The sequence below is a fragment of the Lonchura striata genome, chromosome 21 (assembly GCF_050655825.1).
Source record: "Lonchura striata isolate lonStrDom1 chromosome 21, ASM5065582v1, whole genome shotgun sequence".
NCBI lineage: Eukaryota > Metazoa > Chordata > Aves > Passeriformes > Estrildidae > Lonchura > Lonchura striata.
In genome coordinates, this window is record NC_140723.1 from 1357694 (window position 1) to 1379107 (window position 21414).

General features: G+C 41.9%; 1 protein-coding gene across 4 annotated transcripts in view; it reads right to left on the reverse strand.

Annotated features, from left to right (window-relative positions):
* Nucleotides 1–485: 485 nt before the first annotated feature.
* Nucleotides 486–21414, reverse strand: part of CLSTN1 (calsyntenin 1) — a 29450-nt gene continuing 8521 nt past the window's right edge. Inside the window, exons 2-19 of one of the 4 annotated variants that reach the window (XM_021537792.3) lie at nt 20947–21069; nt 17160–17189; nt 15596–15791; nt 14337–14545; nt 13915–14064; nt 13630–13815; nt 12293–12541; nt 11312–11433; nt 10414–10576; nt 9254–9304; nt 7427–7584; nt 6660–6808; nt 5946–6172; nt 5456–5626; nt 4724–4869; nt 3973–4108; nt 3533–3717; nt 486–2884 (exon numbers count right to left, since the gene is read on the reverse strand). In XM_021537792.3, the coding sequence (XP_021393467.1) occupies nt 2693–2884; nt 3533–3717; nt 3973–4108; nt 4724–4869; nt 5456–5626; nt 5946–6172; nt 6660–6808; nt 7427–7584; nt 9254–9304; nt 10414–10576; nt 11312–11433; nt 12293–12541; nt 13630–13815; nt 13915–14064; nt 14337–14545; nt 15596–15791; nt 17160–17189; nt 20947–21069 (2843 nt within the window). In that variant the 3' untranslated portion in view covers nt 486–2692. The remainder of the gene's footprint in view (nt 2885–3532; nt 3718–3972; nt 4109–4723; nt 4870–5455; nt 5627–5945; nt 6173–6659; nt 6809–7426; nt 7585–9253; nt 9305–10413; nt 10577–11311; nt 11434–12292; nt 12542–13629; nt 13816–13914; nt 14065–14336; nt 14546–15595; nt 15792–17159; nt 17190–20946; nt 21070–21414) is intronic. The other 3 variants (XM_021537793.4, XM_077788097.2, XM_077788098.2) reach the window with 3 other exon arrangements.

The following is a 21414-nucleotide window of genomic DNA, read 5'->3' on the forward strand; positions in this document are numbered from 1 at the left end:
TTCACAAAGCAGCAGCTCACCTAATGGTTCAGCAAGCTGAACTGTACTAAAGATTGAAACTTAAATAATTTTCAAAAATGTTCCATTTCATTACAAGTAGCTTCTCATTTTTATAAATATGCTCAGAATGATAGACCGATTTCTATTTATTTAGAGATGTTTCTGTCATTATTTTTTTTTTTAACTCTGTACAAACTGATTGTGCTTATTCTGTTGCCTTTGAAAAAGAAGTATTTTTTTAAGCCAAACCGTGGTTCTGCAAGAAGAGAATGTTTACATGTTTAGCTTTTCAGTTGCATTAGGTACATGTTTTGTAAATAAGAAATAAAAGATATTGATAAATTGTACACAAATGCTGCCAAGTCCTTCTGTGCTTGAGAGCAATGACCACAAACTCTCGTACTCCCCCAGCAGAGGCAAATTAACACAGTTTATATAAGTGGATTCTATTGTTTCACTCAGGAAAATAAAAAATGCAAACAACCTTTAGAACCAGAAATTTATTGTAGCTTATAGACTTTCCAAACTGACCTGTTACCAATATACACATCTGAAAAGTTATACCCACAGTGGCTACAAACTGCATCAGGACATTACAACCCCTCAGTATTACCATTAAGTCATGATCAGTTTTGGTCTAAAATACAGCAGCTACAGCAACAGTATATGGAAGGATAAGTCTTCTACACATTAACACAGGACAACTGTCAGACATAAGTTAAAAGTTTCCCAGTTTACTTAAAACTAGCAGTTAATTACCACATAAGTAGTCAAAACTGTTTTCCCATTTTAGAAATCTAAAATTTTACATTAAAAAAAAAACCAAAACAACCCCAAAAAACAGTAAGTTCTGGTGTGGGTTCTTTCCCTGCTGCCAGGTCCATCTCTAGTGTAAAGGCACTCCTCAGTGGGTTCCCCCAGAGCAAAGCCCCATCGATCCCGTAGGTGAGAGCAGGGCTGCCCTGGAAATCCAGCTGTACAAACACGTGCTCAACCCTGATCCTTCATCCCTCTGGTGCTCAGCAGCCTTTGTGCCCCTCTCTGGCCCTTCCCAGTGCTCCTGGCCCTGCCCTGGCCTGGCTGTGGCACGCTGGGCTCTGCACCCACACCCAGGAGCAAACGCTGGCGCTTGGCTTACCGTGCTCAGGAGGGAATGCAGTCCCAGGCTCCTGCTACAGGCAGAACAAGTTACTCTTTAATCCACTCCACAGATATCGAGCAGAAATTCATTATTCACGACTCTGCATCAGACCAAATAAAGTTAAACAACCCTGCCTGACAGGAAAAACAACCCCCCCATGTTTGTACCTTCCAGCTACTGCCCTCTGCAATCCCAAATTGGAACTGGGATCAGAAACAACCCAATCACATGAATTAATATGATTCCCAAGGTTTTCTGGTCGGATAGTTTATGCTACGGTTTTTCACCAGCAGGAAAACACAATTACTAAGTGTAAACAAAGGCTTAAAACACCGACAATCTGAATTACTGTACAAGGGGCTGCAGGGGAGGAGCAGGAGTGTTCAGTGGTATCAGCTACACCCCAAACCCTCCCACTTCCAAATTAGAAAAAATGAACAACAAAAAACCCCAAAATCCCTATCCATGTAGACCGGTAGCCTGGGTGCTCAGGTAGCCAGGTCTCAGCCTCCCCTCCACCCAAACCTGTCTGCAGTGTGCACAGCCCACACTGCACTCCAGGCACGCTCCCCAGAACTAGCAGGAGCTGTGGCCACACCCCACAGATCTGCCCACCGTACATGTAGTGTTATTTCCCCAATAACTTAAAAGCCTTCATGGCAAGCCTTAATTGGAGATAAAAATAAAACTAAAAACAAACTGTAGTGCACAGGGGAGCTGAACCTCTGCAGAGGCTCCTAAAGCCTTTACAAAACTCACAAGCTTGTCTGTTCCCTCTGCAAAAAAAAAAGGAGATGAAAGAAAAGGAAGGAGTTCAAGGAGAGCGGGGCATGAGCACACATCGCAGTCAAGGCCAAGACAGAGTTACTGAACATCTACACTAAGAACTGTGCCCGTGCTCCTGCTGCAATAGGATGAGACTTGGAATAGTTCATGCTGCATGATTTTTCACTTTAGCATGTTTTAAACCCCAATCCCTGTTTTCACTACCACAAATGACGTAATTACATAATTCCAATATATTTACAAAATATTAAAAAGTCTTGTTAATCTTCTACATATGAACCTCATTCTGCCACTTTACACATGCACTAATTCGGGGAAAAAAAATTAAAATAAATCAACAGGCTGAAATGAGCAGCTTTACCCTTTGTCAACAAGCAATCTTTGCATCTTTTAGAAAGAGAAAAAGGAACAAAGCCAAATTTGTTTCACTGAGCAAAAAAAGACAGTTCAGAATTTCATGTGCAATGGCTACAGAGCTGTAGAGTCACTTAGCTGAGATGACAAGAAGAAAAAAGTGCAAGGTGGTTCCTCACAGAGTGTAAAAAAAATCCAGTCACTGAGGCATGGCTGAAGGAAGAGGTGCTAACTACAACCCTAAACATCAGGAACTAGCTGACAGAACACAAACACGGCTTGTGTGGGGGGTCAATCTACTGGCCAGAATGAATTTTTTGTTTTAAACACCATGAATCCTTGGTACCAATGGAGTGTGTTACAGTGGAGTCTTCTAGAGCGGGAACAGAAAGACAAAGGGAGCAGCTAGAATCAATAACTGAGGGTAGAGTCATCCCATTCCAGCTGCTGCTGTCTGTTAACATTCTGTTGGTCCTCCTCCTGCTCTCCCTCTTCCTCCTCACTGCTTTCAGACTCTGCACTAGTGATGTCATCTTCTTCTCCGTCTTCACTTTCTTCTTCCTCCTCCTCCTCCTCTTCACTGCTGTGTTGATCCTCGTAAGTCTGTTCAGACAAAAATTAGCTATCATTACCATACTGGCCAAAATTCTTTTTGTTCTTTATTCAAGGTATTATATTGAGGAAGAGCTATTACAGATTCCTTGCTGGATTTAGAAGTTCAGCAGGAATTAGACAGAAACCAGAAAGACAAAGGAAGTAGCACGCTGTAAAAAAGTTCTGTGACACTGCTGTCAGTCCTGGCACTCTACACAAAATGGCTCTGAAGGGTGATCCAGTACTGCAAATTCTACTGGAAAAGAATCTTACAATAGGACATAGAGCCAATTTTCTAAAAATTCAGATGTCAGCCACAGGAGAAGGACACATCATAAACACAGATGTTTTGACAATAAATTCCTGCTAGTTTAGACAAAAGCAAGCTGTGTTTCAGGCACTGTGCACATGATGAACACTAGTGCTGGACACTGGCCTGTAAAATGCCATTCTCCATCATGAAACTCTAACCCCTGCAAGATCCCAACCAACTACAGCAGCTAGTAGTTGCTGTACAGCAGTTAGAGCCAACTGCCCTTGGCATTTGGCACATTCGTTCTAAATCCCCAGCCTCTGCCCCGTGCCCAGGGCTGGTTCTGCCCTCCCTGTGCCCATGGCCAGCCCCAGCTGAGGAGGCCAGCAGCTGCCCAGGGTTACCTCCATGGGGTTCACAGTGATGGTCAGAGCAGAGTCGTCCCAGTCCATCTCGTTCTCCTTGCCCGAGTCCTGGTCCCGCATGGTTCTCTGGTGCGCGGCGCGGATCCGGAACACGCCCAGGATGATCATGAACACCAGGAAGCTGACACACACCACGATCACCACGGTGGCTGTGCTGGGGACCACTGCAGCCAGCAAACACAACACACACACAGCTTACACCGTGCTAACAACTACTCCCCTTCCCATCACTGCCAGAGGAAATGGCTTTACACCAGTATTTCAGTACATTATTATATTTCATATATATTACACAAAGGCAGTTTGTCTACAGCCATTTAAAAGTCAGTAGGAAAGAACTAGGCTTCATTTCCTTAAATATAATCACATCAATCTGAAAGACAAGAAAACAGCTCAACTCAATGGCTGAGAATCCTGACCTGAAAAGGGATGAGGGTTTGCCAAGTTGTGACCAGAGAGATCAACAAAGGAATGATGCACTGGGTGAATGAACTGTGGCTGTGCAGCAATGTGATTGGCATGTTCCACTGGGCTGGCTGTGTGGATAACATTCACCTAGACAAAAACAGAAAGTGTTATGCTTCAGAAACCCAATAGTTTAATTCTGAAGAGATAAAAATAATGAGGAAAAAAATTAAAATTTTAGTGTTTTTAATGCCATTTTCTGCTGTACTTCCATCCATTTGATGTGAGCATACTAAATAATAATCAACCTGTACCCTGCTGCAGAGGAAATACAATTTTAGCCTCTCTGTGCTTGCAATCCCTTAGTATCAGAAATTTACACATCACAAGCAAAACAGCAAAGGGCCCAGCACACCCATCTGTGGCATCCCAGAAGTGACACACAAAGGCCACTCAGCTCTGTGGTAGCACCACTCTCACTCCATTTGCTAAATTAATAATCTGTGTTTTCCATGCAACCTTTTCACCTTCGCACCTCCATCAGCCACACTACTACTTCTACAAACAACAATTTTATTTCAAGCTGAAATACAGGACTAAAACCACATTTATATATAAAATACTGCCTGAAACGCTGACATTTCCTAATACTTATTTACAGGACAAGACCTAAATCAATAATTGATCGATTATCCATCAGCTGAGGCAAGCAGTGCCATGCTGCTGAGCCTTCCAGGCTCCCAGCCCCTCGGGGCAGGCACCCACCTCCACCTGGAACTCGTTGCTGACGTAGCGGCCGTTGAGCTCGGAGCAGAGCAGCTTGAACTTCCTGTCGAACAGAGACGCCGTGTGCCAGTTCCTGTAGCGGATCAGGTGCAGAACCTCCTCGTAGTTAGCCATGGTGTCCACCCCTGCGGGGACAGCACAGCTACAGCAGCTGCTCTGCAAAGGACTGGCACCCTTCAGAGCCCAGACAAATACTGCTCTGTTCCTTCACCTAGAGTTTCTTGGCCAGCAGATGTTCAAGGATGCAGAAATGGTAACACCACTGACACACACGTGTGGCTCCACTGAAATCCTGTGGGTTGGTTTTGTGATAAAATCCTAAACCCAGTGAGTCTTTGAAAGGATTCTGGGAGCTGTTCTATGGAATACTTCAACATAACAGAAAAGAATGATGCATGGTCCTAGGCACTGGAGTACCCCTGGAAGGAACGAGCCTTTTCTGGGCAAAGTCTAACTGCAGTTCCACAGTCCAGAGGTGACCTGCTATTTGGAACAGAGTAAAGAACAGAAGGAAGGTTCTAGAATGTTGTATTTTCTGGAATCACAGCTTTCCACAGAATTGCTTTGCTTGGAATTCTAAAGGTACTCCAAGTTTGAATTTCTAAAAAAAAATGAAGTATTTGGGGTAAGGTGTAACAAACCACCTCTCTAGAATTACTCCCTTTGTCAGTCCCTTCAGACCCTTCCAAGAGCAGCAGCAGGAACCCCTACCTGTGATTATCATGCCCAGGTTGGAACTGCTCATCTCAATGCCTTTCTGCTGTAATCGTGTCATGTCAATCTCCAGGCTCTCTTGTTCCTGATTTAGCTCCTCTCCCAGCACTGTCACCTCACACATATCCAGGTTGTGCATGATCTCTTCAGATACCAAAGACTCTTGGACTAAAAAACAGAGAAAAAGCCAAAGATTTAAGCAGAAACACCAGAACAAATATTAAAATCTAGGCCTGAGGAGAACAAGTATTCACAAAATAATGATTTAAAAAATAAAATACAAAATACAAACAAGGGATATTTACATGAGGATAATGGCCTGGACTTCTTATCATTTCCAGGTAAGTTTTTGTTAGCCCAGACCAGAGGATCTACATCTTTTTTTCCCTTACTGGATTCTGTATGAAAAGCCCACAGCTCTCTGCAAAAGGAAGATGCTCCCCCAGGAGCACTGAGCCAGCTGAGGGTGGGCAACAGTGGCTGTTACCTGTAGGATCTTCATCCCCATCTCCCTCGGGCTCCACCTCCCGGGTGATGGTGCTGATGATGCGAAGCTCCGGGAAGAGGGAAACGCCCTCGGAGCTCTCGAACTCTGAGGCAGAGCGGGCAAAGTGGTTGATGCCACTCAGGCTGATTTTTGGCTCCTCTGGCTGCAAGACCATGACATACCCCTCCACAGAGGGAATGGAGACACAGGCCTCTTCATTGAAACACCTGAGAGACAGAAGCAGTTTTGAAGTCAAGATGGTTATTTCAGATGGAAGCACAATTACAGACAGTAATTGCTTTATAAATTTTTGAAAAGCTGTCTCAGACCCAAGAGTCTTAGACAAATTCATCAGCTGCCCTGGAAAGTATGGAATAGCCACCAAGGGAGCAATCTTACAATTAATTTTTACTTACAGTTACCATTTGGCCTCATTTCTACATTTTGACTTAGAGCCACAGGTAACCCCTTTAGATGAAGCTGTGACACTGGAGACGCTCCCAGCACTCTGGCAATACTTTCCTCCCCATCTTACACACTCCCTACTCCATTCTCAGGCAGAAAGCAGAGGGCTGGTGTGGAAAACATCAGCTGTACTGAAATGCGGGATGGTCACATAGCCCAGGACTCCTTTGTTTCTCCCAAGTGAGATCCATGAACACCAGGCTCCACCAGCCCTGCACAGGGATGCTCCAGCTCAGCACCAGGACGTACTTGACAGTGCTGGTGATCTTCAGCCTCCGAATGCCAGGTGTTGGGAACTGGCGGGAGTTCAGGTAGGAAATGTGCTGCATGGCCTTGTCCACCCTGTCAATGTCATCCCCTTCTATGGTCAGCGTTGACTGGCTTGGGTTCATGTGGAGCTGAAAAAAAGGAAGAAAACTGTAAGAGAGCACCCAACGGAGTGACATGATCTGGCAATTCAAACTGGAGTTCAGCTCTGCTAAATGCAGGAGAATTGCTTCCATATTCAAAGCAACAGGGTCGTTACTTCCCGGCCTTGTGGCAGTCTGAGCTCCCTACACTGCCTTACCCCAGTGCAATGCATTTGTGTTTTATTCTTTAAGAAAAAATCTAAGCACACATCATAGTTCTGGTTCTAGCAATACAGAAGAGAGACACCTAACATATAAGAGAAATTTAGCTCTGTTCACACAGCCTTGCTACTGAAAAAGCCACATAATCTCATTTTATGAAGCTGCTTGTTAAAGATCTCTTATTAGACAATCTGCACAGCTGGTAAAACAGCGGCTTACAAATATGTAAGTCTTCTCTTCAAGACTTAAAAGACAGCAGAGTAACTTTCATTCCTAAGACCAGGTTTATACAAGAAAAGTTTCCTAGTTTTATGTATTAATGCAGAATGACACAAGAGATGAGCTTGTTCTATCTGGGGCACCCTGTTAACTCTGCCAGTAAAACTTGCAACTCTTATCAGGGAAGGAATATATATGTTCCCCTTTATTTATATGCAAATTTACCTTCACACCTTTGCCAACACCATCAGCCATCTGCAAATCCAGCCCCTCTTTGCAAGTGTAGAGGCAATCAATCACCTTCTTGTTCTCCAGTTTACCAGAACGGATCATCAGCCCTGCCAAACTGCCTCGGAAAAACTGAGCCATGCGCAGTTCACCACCTTCAAAACACGAGGGAGGAAAGATCTTTACTTGTTATGATTCTTTTTGATTTTTCTTTTGTAAAACAACAAGTATGCCAGCTGATACACACAGTATTACACACATGCAGGTTAGTTTTCATCCATTCTGGGTGTTAACCTTGTGATTATGGTCAGGCATAAAGAAAGAATTAAACAGGTCACCATGCACGTGGCCTTCAGACAGCTGTGGCCACCTTGAACTGACTGCTCCATGACAAACATCTCTAAAGAAGCCCCATACAGCGAGGTGGTGCTCAGAAATCAAACACAATGGGATGAGCCATGAAACCTCAATCTTCCTGCTGAGGTAACACCTCCTTCTACTCAGGACACAGGACAGCATCCCTCCAGGTGCAAGGATCTCCACCTAAACCAGTACTGCAGGATCTCCCTACACCCCAAGGGTAGAAAGGAGCTTTGTAAAGTCATTCAGTTCATTCTGAGAGAGGTGTCCAAGAGCTACCTGCCCCCTCTAAAGGTGCCATCTTCTCTCTGCAGATTCAAGTGAGCAATTTAAACCCAGGCACCTCAGCTGAGTTAAGTCTGATAAGGGCAACCTAACAAACCCTTGATTCCTCAGTGTTTTTGAAGATGATGTCATAATGATCAGCTAGTCCATCTTACTAAATCCTGGGGCCACAAAATACCACCTGAAAATGTCTGTTTTCAAGCCCATTACTTAACTAAGCAACCTGATTTTAGAAAGATGTCTAAACTTGTTTTAGAAGTTCTAAGTGATAAAAGATCCTTGATACAACTCAAATATTTAGTGGTGAAAATTATACAATTTTCATATGGCTTCAGCTTCTGGAGCCCCTGGATGCTGCTTCCTCCTTGCCAAATTAAAATGCGATGCACAGCTAGAAACCTCTTGCCAGTTACATCTAGACTAATCCAGCAATTCTTAAACTTTACAGGAAGGGCATATATCTTGAATTCACTTTTAAAAATATACACTAATTTTAAGTATCTCAACTCAAGACACAAAACCCACCGAACTACCACTAAAATTTGTTACGAGGAAATAACCCTGGAGCAAATCTAAAATAACCGGTAGCCAAAGCTTTTTTGCTCATTCACAATTAGAGATTTATATAAATATCTGACCAAGTGAGTATCCCTTGTGAATTACAGGTCTGTGTTTATGAGCAGCCTGATCTAAATATGAGATCAGTCTTGTTCTGAGAGAGGAGCAAAGGTACCCGAGTTCCAGAGGTCCTGCCCAATGTACTGAATAAATTCTATAATAAAGACACATACCTACATGCATAAATACATACATTTATATAGGATGATGTGTGTTTATGCTTTAACAAAACTGGATGAAAAAGATTATAGCTGCTATTTTACAACAGCAACTTTTTTCACCACTTCACTGCAATCCCAACTGTTGCAGATTTGTATATGGAAGTACATTTGGATGCAACAAAAAAAATACCCAAAACAAACAAAAAAAAACCCAAACCCAAGCAGAAGTCAGCTGATGATGCTCTGCAAATAGAAGCACAATGAAGACACAAGCCTAGGAGAGGATTATGTGAAGGTCAATGGCCCAAATGCAATGCCTGCATTTCATGCTGTGTGTGAGATGAAGCAATGTCTTGGCTTAAAAATGAAATAAAACAGTAGGGAAAAAAACTCCAGCAACCTGCAGAGGTCTCGGGCACAGTTTCATTGTCATTTTCACTTCCTGCATATTCTGTAGAAAAGCAAGACAAAGAATAGGACAATAGGGAAAGGACCAAGTAGTTACAATTTGGCAAACTCGCAAACCCCAGAATACACAAAGCAGCACATCCCCCAAAATTTGCTTATATTGGACCCAGCTCCTCAAGGATTACGAGTTCTTGGAGACAAAAAGCTGCAGTGCAGGGGAAGACACATCACTGTGTTGTTGCAAGAACAGTCATGGCACCACAGCCCAAAGAGCCCCACACACAAGCAGCAGGGACACCAGCAAGAGCTGCAGAACCAAGAGAGGAAACCCCACACAAACCTCCTTTAGTAAGATGATACAAGTCTAACAACTGGCTCCATTTGAGAGGAAATTAATGTGAGATCCAGACTAATACAGTAGATCACCAAAAGGTATTGTAAGCTGATCAAAAGACGCCATTATCAACACAGATTCCCTTATCAGTAATAGAATCACATGTATTGAGCAGTCAATTTATCAAATGGAAGCACCAAAAATTAAAATTGGCTTTTAATTTTTTAAAAGAAATGTTAAAAGAACTTCTTCAGAAGGATAAAATCTTTTTCCCCTTGGAGAGGAGCTGTATATACAACTTAGAGCAGCCTAAATAGCACAGACAATAAAGCAGATGTCTATTTTTACAAACAGAAATGGTAAAATACTCAAGAGACAGCACTGCCGTGTTGCTCTGCAGAGCTGTCTGCTGGACAGGCTTCCACTGATGAGAACATTTTTCCTACAAGATGCTTTTCAACCTACTTGAAATGAAGTGTACTGCTTGATAATCTGAAGTATATGAGGTATTGTTACAACTCCTATTAAAAATAAGCTAACAGTATTCCCCATGGCCACCACAAAAATGTTGATGGAATACAGGCTGGTGAGCAGCCCTGTATTTCACATACCTGTGGCCAACGAGAAAATAAACAAACACTCCTTGAAAAAATTACTCAAAGTAAATACGTGATACCAGCTTGGAGTAAAACCCATCTGCAAGAGGCAAAACAAGTTACATTTCATGCACTAAAAAGATCTGCTGGGTACCTCTAGACAACCACAAAGATTTCATTAAAAGAAGTTAATTAGAAGTATTAACAATTGTCAGTAGTTACCTTGCCAACATGCTCCAACCACCAGCTGTGTTTCTATCTTGGAAGGGTGGAGTGGGTAATCCTCAGTGACTGGGAAAGGATCGTAGGAAACCCCATCCACGTAAAGAGACACCGCGGGAAATTCAACGTTGACAACATAGTGGTGCCACTCTTTGTCACACACCTGAATAGAGAGTTTTGAAAAGACTTTTTTTTCCCCCCATTACAGTTCAGAAACTGATCTGGTGCCATGTTTTACATAAACATACATGCAGATGTACCAACGACCTACAACACAATCCTGTACAGACACAGCTGATCTTTCACACACATGGCACACATCTGAAAAGCAAACTGACTGCCAAACATTAATAAAAAGTTTCTTTATTATGTTGCCAAAACAGGAAGCTGGATATGCTTCCTTTCCTTTAATTTTTATATTAAATAACAGCATATTTCAATCTAAAAATACATATCTACATGTATGCACATCCTGAAATACTGTTATAAGACAACCTGACTTGACAAAGGACAGGTATTTGTTGAGAGAAACTGTTAAAAAGCCATGACTATTTATCACAGATCCAGAGCACTGAGAAAATGTCAAATGCTCAGAAGTACTTGAATCCTATAATCAACCTGGAGTAAATACATCCTGTTTTCTCATGCACTCCACCTTAGAGTGCATTTAGTGAAGACAACTGATGTCACAGCTGTAAGACTGACGCTGTATTATCTATCAAGATGAAAAGCTGAAGCTGCCACTTGATACAAGCAGAAGCAGCACTGCTGGGCTCTGCAGAACAGCAGTCAGGAGTTTGGAGTGGCAGGAAGCACTCATTACTAAGGACACTGCCAGGGATGTCAGTGCTCACTGGCTTTCCCTCTGGCACTCCAGCACTCAGCCCTGCAGGCTCACCTGATTGAGCTTCCAGTGGAACTCGGCAGGTTTGTAGCTCTTGGCCTCGGAGGGGTCCTGGCGGAGCAGGAAGACCAGGCGGCAGTTGTGCACGTAGAGGGTGTAGTGGTGCCGGTTCATATCTGCACGGCAGTAACAATTAATTAATTAACAATTAATGCCTGCAAACCTCACCTACAAAATCCACCTGCTCTGCAATTTCACACTTAAATATCAAAGTCACTGATAGGCTGTAATCAATGCAGAAGTAAATCAGGCAAGGTAAGAGGAATGTAAAACATCTGCAGCAGCAGTGAGGGCAAACACTCTTGAAGAACTCATGAGGCTGCAGAACAGAGAAGTCTCTATCCAAACCCAACCTAAACCAAGGCACAGCACTGAGCAGCCAGAGATAAAACCTGTCAGCAGGAGAAAAAGAGCTCTATTTGCAAACAAAAGAGGTTCTTTTGATACAAATGGCAATTAGGGAAACAGGGTTATCACATTTCCTTCTCATTAATGGCATTTTCCAAATCATTGTTTCTGTGTCATAAGCAGAGAGTGAAATTATGCACAGAATTAAAAAAAGCATCTCTGGAGAAAGAGAAATTATATCTTCCTAAGGAAAAAAAAGATACAGCAGCAAATGCTGTCACTAGACCTGATATGTGTGTCTTAATGTTTTTAGGCAGCTTCAAGAACAAGGCTATCTTTGGAGATGCAAACTTGAGGCTGCAGTGCCAGAATAAGTCATCTACCACAGCAAAAGAAGTGCATAATGTAAACTGAAACAGAATTAGAAAAACAAGTCTGCCCAATCTGAAGCTACATAATCTAAGGCCGAGCCTGAATGTAAGTAAGCACAGCAGTGATTTTTAAAGTCAACTTCATATAAATTGCAAGAAAACCTTAAGGTAGAGAAAACACTGTCACATGTACTGCCAGAGCACATAAAAAACCGACCAACCAAAAAGACTGTTTATAACTGAAGTATTGACAAACCTGTCTTGTCTGAATTGCACAGAATTGTCTCTTTCTCTTTGGTTCCAGGCCCATGCCTCATCCATACTGAAATCATGAAGGGCTCTTTCAGATTGACTGTGACAACACCATCTGGAATCTTCACAGCCTGTGTGCCATTAAACTCGAAGACCTGGTCGCTGTCATGGCCATTATCCGTGGGCAGCCCCACAGTCCAGTTAGCAGCACTGCTTGGAGGGGGGAGCAGCTCAGCTGTGCCAGAAGCAGCACCTACAACACAAATGCTCAAATGAAATCAGAAATTTAAAAGACCACCACTCGTTTCAAATTCAACTGTTTACCTCAGCACTAACTGTCAGGATTATGCACTACCATCACCCAATTCTCCTTTTAAATAGTGTGGCACTAATTACAGGCATCTAATACCATGGCAACTTCCAGAAATTTCACTTCTGGGTAGACAATTAATCTCAAAATAAACAAAACAGTTTCAACCTCCACAGCTATAGAATGATATTTTGCCTCTATCTCAGGAAGCCTTTCCTGAATGCCACTTGCCCTTCAGCCCCACGAGCACGATGCCCTTCTCTAGACACTGTAGTCAGTGTGAGAGCAGAAGTGAAGCAGCTGAAGAGTGCACAAGCACCCCCTCCCAGTCACTGCCTGCCTGCAGCACCGTCAGCAGCAGGTACCTTTAACGTCACACTGACCTCAATCAGGAATTGCCTGCCTCTCTGGGCTTACATGCTACTCAGACTTTCAATTACTTTCAACTGTGCTTGAAGACATAAGTCACGAGTGATAATTTATCCTGTAATCCCAATTCTTCCATATGGCTACAAAGGACTTCACTGACTTTTTGTAAGACCTTTAACTGCAGCATAAGTGGATGCCAAGGGCCTTTATTCCTGGGCAAGCACAGCACAAATCTAACTGATCCAAGTTAACTGTTTTTTTCCAAACCACTCTTTCTTAGTTTTCTCCTGTGTTTCATCATGTATTTCTCAGATTGCAGCCATTACGTCCATCATGCTCAGAAAAACAGAGGTTTTAATGACTATACCCTTCCACACAAATTCTTCCAGCTCTTGATTATGAATTTCATGCAAGGGACATTATTAGTCTACGTAAGACAGTAGAGAGGCAGAAGAGAGAGATTCTTTACCACATTTAAGAATTATTGTAGAAGACACCTTCAGGCAATTTCATGCCTTTTGCTACCAGTGAGGAAATGAGTTGAACAAAAATATGTGCAATTGAAGACCAGATCTACTCACTGATTTCTGGTCTAACACAAAATTCAAAGTAAAACTAGTAAGCAAGAGAGACCACTTTTATTTTAACAAAAGCCTTCTTACCACAGAGCCTGTGGATGGATTTCTCAGAGTAGGTGTCTCTGTCACAGCCTTTACCAATATGGTTGGTTTCTAGCTCCACTGTTGCTTCCACTGAGGTTATTGGCTCATCACACGTTTCCAAATGCATCCCAGGGAATAGAGCCAAAGAACCAGTGCCAGGCTCATATTCTATTCTTTTGCTCCAACCTGAATATTTATCCAAAGAAACAATATTAAAAGATCTCTCGTGTTTAACTGAAGGTACCAGCAAATGCTAAAAGCAGAGAGGAAAGACAGCAAACTAACCTTGCCAGCCAGGCTTGCACGTAGGCTTAATGCTAATTTTAACCAACACATCCTCAGCAGCTCTCTTCTTCCCACAGTCATAGGCTGTTACTGTCAGTTTATACTGGTGTTCTTTACCATAGCTTAACTTTTCTGTGTTTTTTATATAACCTGACACAGAGAAAAGGCAATGGTCAGACATAAAGACAATTCTTCAGGGTCATTACTGCATAAAACACATCCAGGTACCATTTATGTATTTCATACAGACTTGAATAAACTCATCAGCAAGTGAATTCCCTGCACTGTTTGACTTCCCAATGCCAGACCCCAGGCCCAGCCCTGCTGGCAATGCCAGACCCCAGGCCCAGCCCTGCTGGCAGGGTGACCCCTGCTCTTTGGGTGCCAGTGCGAGTCAGCCCCGCGCCCGCTCGGTGTCTCACCGTCCTTGTCGATGGCAAAGGGCACGTCCGGGGTCACGATCTCGTAGCTGCAGATCTGGCTGAACTGGGGGGAGCAATCTGCATCCACGGCCTCCACCTTGAGGATGTTGTCGTACCTCTTGCCCTCGATGACCGTGGCCTTGTAGGACTTCTCCTTGAACACCGGGGCGTACTCGTTCACGTCGTTCACCTGGATGTGGACTGTGGCCCTGCAATGACACACACAGAGCTCCCAGGCACTGCAAACCCTGCTCCAGCCAGCACTGGATCCAGCAGCTCCCTCTGTGCCACCAGAGCCGTGCCAGTCTTTCAACCTGACAGCTTGGAACTGCACTGCTCCTGAGCAATGAGCTCCCTCCTACCAACCTCAACCCTGTCTCCTCATACCCTATAATACACCACTGAAATGAAGGCAAATGGCATTTATGCTACCAGAGAATATCTGTTGCAAGAACTACACAGATAGGTCTAACCAAGGAATAAGAAAGGAAAATCTGTGTTGAAGGTCTGCTACTCTACTTCTCATCTTATTTAGGCCCCTCTCGTTGCTTCACACAACTGCTCATCTCCCACATGCTCTGCAGATGTTTACACCAGAGTGTCAAACAGTTATTCTCAAGTGGGTTTTCTAGAGACTATTTTATATTGTGGTTTTTCCTTAGATAAAGATAAGCTAAAGACCTCTTTTGTTCCCATTCTTTAATGTAGGCAGAGATGAGCCCCATGCTATTGATCTTGGGTTCTCTGGTGGGGCTGTCTGGAAAGAATAGAAACATGAATGCTTTGGCTTTTTGTTAAGCTTAATAGACTGAATTCTTGAACCAGGTTTTTTGATTTAGAAACTGAATTCCAAAGCAATGTCGAGGCCTTGTACCCCAGTGCAAACTCTACCAACTCAAGACAGATTTTAAGTGTATCAGCAGCTTCCCTGCTTCTGTCCCCACCTGGTTTTCTAATGCAAACCCAGAGACATTGAAGGATAAAGCAGTACCGCCTAAAATACAAATGAAGGCATGTCCGAGCAGTCCATGTCCATTTTGCTGCCCTTTTTATCGTATTATTGCCCTGCTTGAGCAGGGAGGTTGGACCAGATGCCCCAGTGTTGTCCCTTCTGAGCTGACCCTGTCTGTGGCTCCATGAAAAGCCTTTTAGTATGAAAACTTGGTTCCCACTGACTCTCAATACACAGACCATAAATCACCACAAGCAGGAGACCCCTGGGACCAAAATTCCCCTCAGCCCAGCCCAGACTGACTTACTTGTGGGATTTTTTTGCGTTTGCTCCATCTGGTCCCTTCCCACAGTCGTAGGCCTGGATGGTGAACGTGTAGTCCTTCTGCAGCTCACAGTCAAGCTTTTCCTTAGAGCGTATTATTCCCTCACCAGTGGATTTATCCACTACCACTGCTTCAAAGGGAACATTTTGCCCGTGGATTTTAAATCCACAAATCTCACCTACAGAGTTAAAGACAGGTTAGAACTGGTCAACATGATGATACATTTCAAAAATAAATGACCAAATATTTTGCAGCCAGGGGTTTGTGAGGGTCTGTGGACAAAGCAAGAGCACTGTGCTTTAAAATGGGTGAATTCTGGGAACTTTAGTAAAAAGAAGCAAACGTCTGCCTTCCAAGCAACTTGTTTACTTTGCATCCATTCATGCAGGAGTACAAAAGAGAAAAAGAGAAATGTAGACAGGCATTTCACAGGAGTACTTGAGACAGCTCTAGGGCAAGAGTAGATCTTATGTGAGCGTACAGCCAAGGCCACTGGTAATATCTTCTATGCCAAGCTACTGGCAATAGCTGGGCAGCTGGTTTACTTTGACCAGAGCAAGAGGTTAAAATGCACAGTTACAAGTCAAGGGATGAAAAGGCTTCGATTACAGGCTCAGCACCATAATTACAGAAATTCTGTCAACAGATCAAAGGACAAAGTCTTCCTGTGCAATGTACCTGGCTAAAATCAGGGAATCAAAATAAACTACTGAATGAGAAAGGTAGAAATACCAACTTCTCAGGCATCCATTTCAACAGCTATCTACCAACACTGGCCAAATGTTAGTCAAGAAAGCTCTCAGGAGATGTTTTAGAAGGCTTTCCTGCTAGTCAAACTCTTCACCCTACAAACTTGGAAGACAAGTCCCCAGCAGATCATTTTTAAACACATCACAGCTCTGGCTGGCACAGCTGGGTGAGCCCAGAACACAACAAAAGCCACTCAATAAACTCTTTGACCACCTACACTGTGTTTTTACCTCTGCAACTTGTTATATTTGATGGGGATTTTCTTACACCAACAAACCCCACTATTTTGCTATTATAGTTGCAGAGGTTTCTTAGTACCAACAACACACTCCTAATGAAAACATATCTAGAGGTATTCAAAAAGAGGGGGGTGATTAATATTTTAAACCACTGAAGGCAGTCCTGAAGGTTGTGTACTGCAGGAAGGTGCTGTAAAGCTTCAGCACTTCAACATCACTTCACAAAGCATGTGGAAAACTTCAGCTGTCCCAAAGAAGTGATCTACAAGTGAAAATATCAGAAAATGCTACTTTCCTCCAAACAACTTCGTCAGTGTCCACACAATGTACAATAACGCCAAATAGTTCAAATGGATGTCTGATTTACAGATATTTCTAACCAAGGGTTTGGTTACATAACACTTTTTATCAATATATTTTAAAATAGAAAAAAACTGGGAGTATAAATGGGACAAAAGAGCATGACAGGATCTTCTGTTTCAGTGCTGATTCCCCATTTCATAACCAAAGTTAGTAGGTTAATATTCATAAAAGGGATAGAAAGAACCCTTTATCACCTTCTTTGGTGACTGTCACCTCAAAACTCTCTAAAGGGAAAAAAGACAAACCCATGTCAGTAACAGGAAAGGATGAATGGGAGCAAATAAGGAAAAGGCAAAGATGCACACATTACACAGAAAAGCTTTGGGAAAACTGTATTTTAAAATTCCAGTGGTGATTTGCTGTAACTGTTACAATTTGAGAGCTTTAGTTATGGTAAATCTTTTGTTATGGTTAATCTTTTAACTGCAGGTTTTAATTTTGAGAATTTTGAAATATTTCATAGAATCAAGGCTTTGCTTTCTCCTTTTCTTTTTTTAATAATGCCAACTGCTAAACGAGATATTTTCAAAACTACACGTTTATGAGTAATTGCCCATAAAGTAGAATTTATCTGAATTTATTTACATTATTCTGCATAAAGTATTGCCATAATTCGTGACTAAAAAATATAAACATTAAATTGTAATCCTGATAAATTAAGTTTTAATTTAAGGAGTGTGGAGGGGTGCTATATGTTTTCCTAGCAGTATAGCACAAAATTTGACACAAAAATGGATGAAACTCTATTGCAACAAAATTTCCTCCTAGGTTTGCACAGCTATGCAGGAGCCACAGATGGGACAAGAGTAAAATCTGTTTGCTTCCAGTGTCATCTCCTCTACAGGACATATCTTTTCTAGAAATTTTCCCCCCAGCCAAGCCCTGCCTTGCCCATGGCAGCAGAGCTCCCTTCCTAAGCAAACTGGGGCTGGTGGCACCAGAACTGTCCCATCCCAACACGGGAAGCTGCCTCCAGGGAGAGGGACCCAAAGGCTTGATGGACTTTGGGGATTTTTTACAAGAATCAATAGAGATTCTGCAAGATCTTTTTCAAAGCTCTCCACATATTCCTGCTTTAAATTAAAAATTCCTAACCCCCACAAAATACTACTTGCATCCCAGAATAACAAGAGGGAAATAAAGGACTGTGGCTGAGAAGTGGTTTTCTCTAGGGGTGGGGGAAGAGGGACTGAAGCCCTGTTACAGGCACATCAAAAAAAAACAAAACTTCAAACATCTGGCTATGAGACCCTCCGCTGCACATTCAGCTGTGTGAAGGCATCCAGATACAGCAGAGTCTGTTTCAAATGTAATAGAAATTCAGTTCCTTTATGCATAGTAAAGGGGAAATCCCTGCTGGAGAGCTTCAGCCATCAAACTGGTTTTAGGCACAAACAATAAACGTACAATAAAAAATGTAACTGTCCTTTTTTTTATTTTTTTTTTTATTCTTTTTTCAGCAAAACCACTTAGGATCAGATTCTGACACGATTCAATTTGTAATGTAGAAAAGAGCCACTGAGGAACAAGAATGGTCACTGTCTTCTCAAGCAGATCTGTAACAGTGATGGTGCAGAAGACTGATTCCATCCTGTCCCTATGTGCCAGGCAGTTTGACAAGGCAAGCTGGCACGACTATATCCACCCTGTTTCCAAAAGTGTGTCATTTCAGATTTAGAACCATACAAATAACCTGAGAAATAAACGTCTACATAACTCCACTTATTTTTGCACACTCAAATGTTAGGATCCTACCCAAAAACACAGAGTGAGCAAAGCAATTAATGTTACTTTTACTGGCCCCACAGTTCATGTACTACAAAGCATCTAAATGAACTCATTTCGAGATGTTTCGACATGCTCAAAATTGAAATAAAGCAAAAAAGCTCTACTTAAAGTATTTTAAATCTGCAGACATTCAGAAGTTTCACAGCTCAGCTAGAGGGCACAATTAATGAAACTATCCAGCCTTTTGAAGCAGGAATAAATGTGATTTATAAGCAGGAGTACAGCAGTACGGGCTGGAGCAGCCGTTTAATCCTGAGCAGGGCTTTGTTTTGCTGTGAAAGCACATCCCTGGCTCCTCACATGGAACCCCCCAGACGTGCTGGGCACCCGCAGGGTCTGTGCCAGGACGTGAGCACAGCTCCAGCAGTGCTGGGAACAGGCAGCACTCACCCACCTGGGCTCCTCAAGGACAGGCTGCAGGACTGCTCCATTTAATGCCCACAAACACTTCCACAGAGCCCCAGGGCACAGTCCTTCCACATTTATGCAATTCAAACCCAACAGTCTCATACCGAGAATTTCCTTACAACATTCATGTGCCATACTCAAAACTTAATTTCTTTAAATCCACTGGTCTGCTCCTGCTGTTTAAGAAATATCAGTTTTTGAAAGCTAAAATATATTGTTTATACAAATATATTCTGTTTATATGATTTCCATTTGATAAAAATGTTCATTTAATGAAAGCAGGTTTATACAATTTAGATCAACCCAACAGGAAAAGTCTCATTTAAGAAATGCTTTGACATTGGGTTTTCCTCTGCAAACACAGCAAAATATTTAAAGATATTCTGACAGTACTTTCTTGAAAACACTCCTATCCAAGAGGTATAAAACTGCCATTTTCAGAATCTCTTCAATGTTGCTGAACTACCAGCACCTACATTTAAAGCACTTAAGAACTGAAAGAGGTGATTCATGTTCTCCTCATCCCTGAGAACACAATTCAGGCTTCCCATTCCTCTTCTTAATTAACAGATTTTGTGTATCCCAACACAAGCATCTTCATTTGGCAATGAAAGTTTTTTGTCCACAGACAGCAGTTTTATTTCCAGTTAAGACAGCAGAAGAGCCTCTGCCATATGTACCCAATACATGAGGAAGTTTGAATTTCAGAGGTTTAGTATTATCTCTCAGCTTCTGAATAGCAAATCTCCATTATCTTCAACTTCATTGGAGATAATTACAGCCTTATGATAATGTAACAAAACTGTTACTTTAAGCAGTACCTCAAGAAAATTGTGACCAAACTGCCAAAAAATTGCTGCACTCAATGCAGTCAGGTGCTGAACCTTTCAAATGGCTCTAATTTAATTTAATCACTCTCCTCTCTTCCTCCATAAAACCAGGCCAAGCAATGCTCCCAAAAATGGCTCATGTCACATCCTTTAGGTACTTCACTAGGACTCTTAACCCTCAGATTTTGCTTAACCAAATAAGCTTCTCCAAATATCCAATTTAAGCTTGTGTTATCCACAAGTAATTTCAATACCTGCAGATGCCTAGTGGTATTCATCAAACACATCATTCTAACACTGTCAATTTCAAAAATAACTTTCCATAATACTGCATCCAATTAATGAATACAGTATTCCTAAACAAAAGTTTTCAGAAAAAAAATCTACTGAAGAAGTTGATAAGAAAATTGTCAGTCCTGACAACTAGCCCACACTTGGAAAATATCTTGCATATCATTCTCTATATTCTTTGCTAGAGGAGAAAAAGCCTTTGCTTCAGCCAGAGGAAGTTGTTCAGGTTTTAAAATACCCTACACTGTTAAGCAAACTTATCGTAAACATACAATTTTAATTCTACTAATTAGTATTTTCACTTTATTAAGACACAAATAAAAAATGCTAAGGAAACCAAAACTCTCTTCAGAATGGTAAGAAAATCATTATTTCAGAACTCCCACGCTGAATGCTGTGAAATGTGGAATCTAGAGGATTGAGAAAAAGGATACAAAAACAAAAATAAACCACCAGAAAAATTACCACATGAAATTGAAAGAAGCAAAGTACTTTCTGGATTGGACACTTGGATACAGCTGCAAACCTGAAACAAAACACTGGTCCATGCACACACATTTCCTAGGATCTAAAAGTCTTAAATGTTATGCTACTGTTAGGGAAAACACAGTAAAACAGAAAACATTTCCACATCTTCAGACAGAAATGCAGATGAATTCTTTACCTGCAAAACGCAGAGGTGCATCTTTGTCCAGGGCTATTAGAGGAGGGTCCAAGAGCACTGTGTTGTCATTTTCTGTAACTATGCCATGATAGGTTGTTTCAATCCATGGCTTATGCTTGTTAACTGAAAGGAAGCAAAATACCAAGTCAAAATATTTGAAACTGACAATATCTTTTAAAAATGCTTTATATTACTAATTTCAGTATTTTCCTTTTATAATTCTGAATCAAGGTTTTAATAAACTAAAAGATTTGAGACAAAATCCTAGCTAAGTATGTTCAGAAAATTTGAGTGTCCCTGTAGGCTTTTCAAAAGTAACTCAGAGAATTGTTCTCATGTCAGCTTTTTGTCCTGTATAGGGGGTTTCACTATCATTAAGGAAACAGGTGGGAAAGAGGATAAACTTCATCTCTGTAGTAGTTGGGAAACTCCACAAAAAAATCTCACACAAGAGCATTCTTCAGCTCT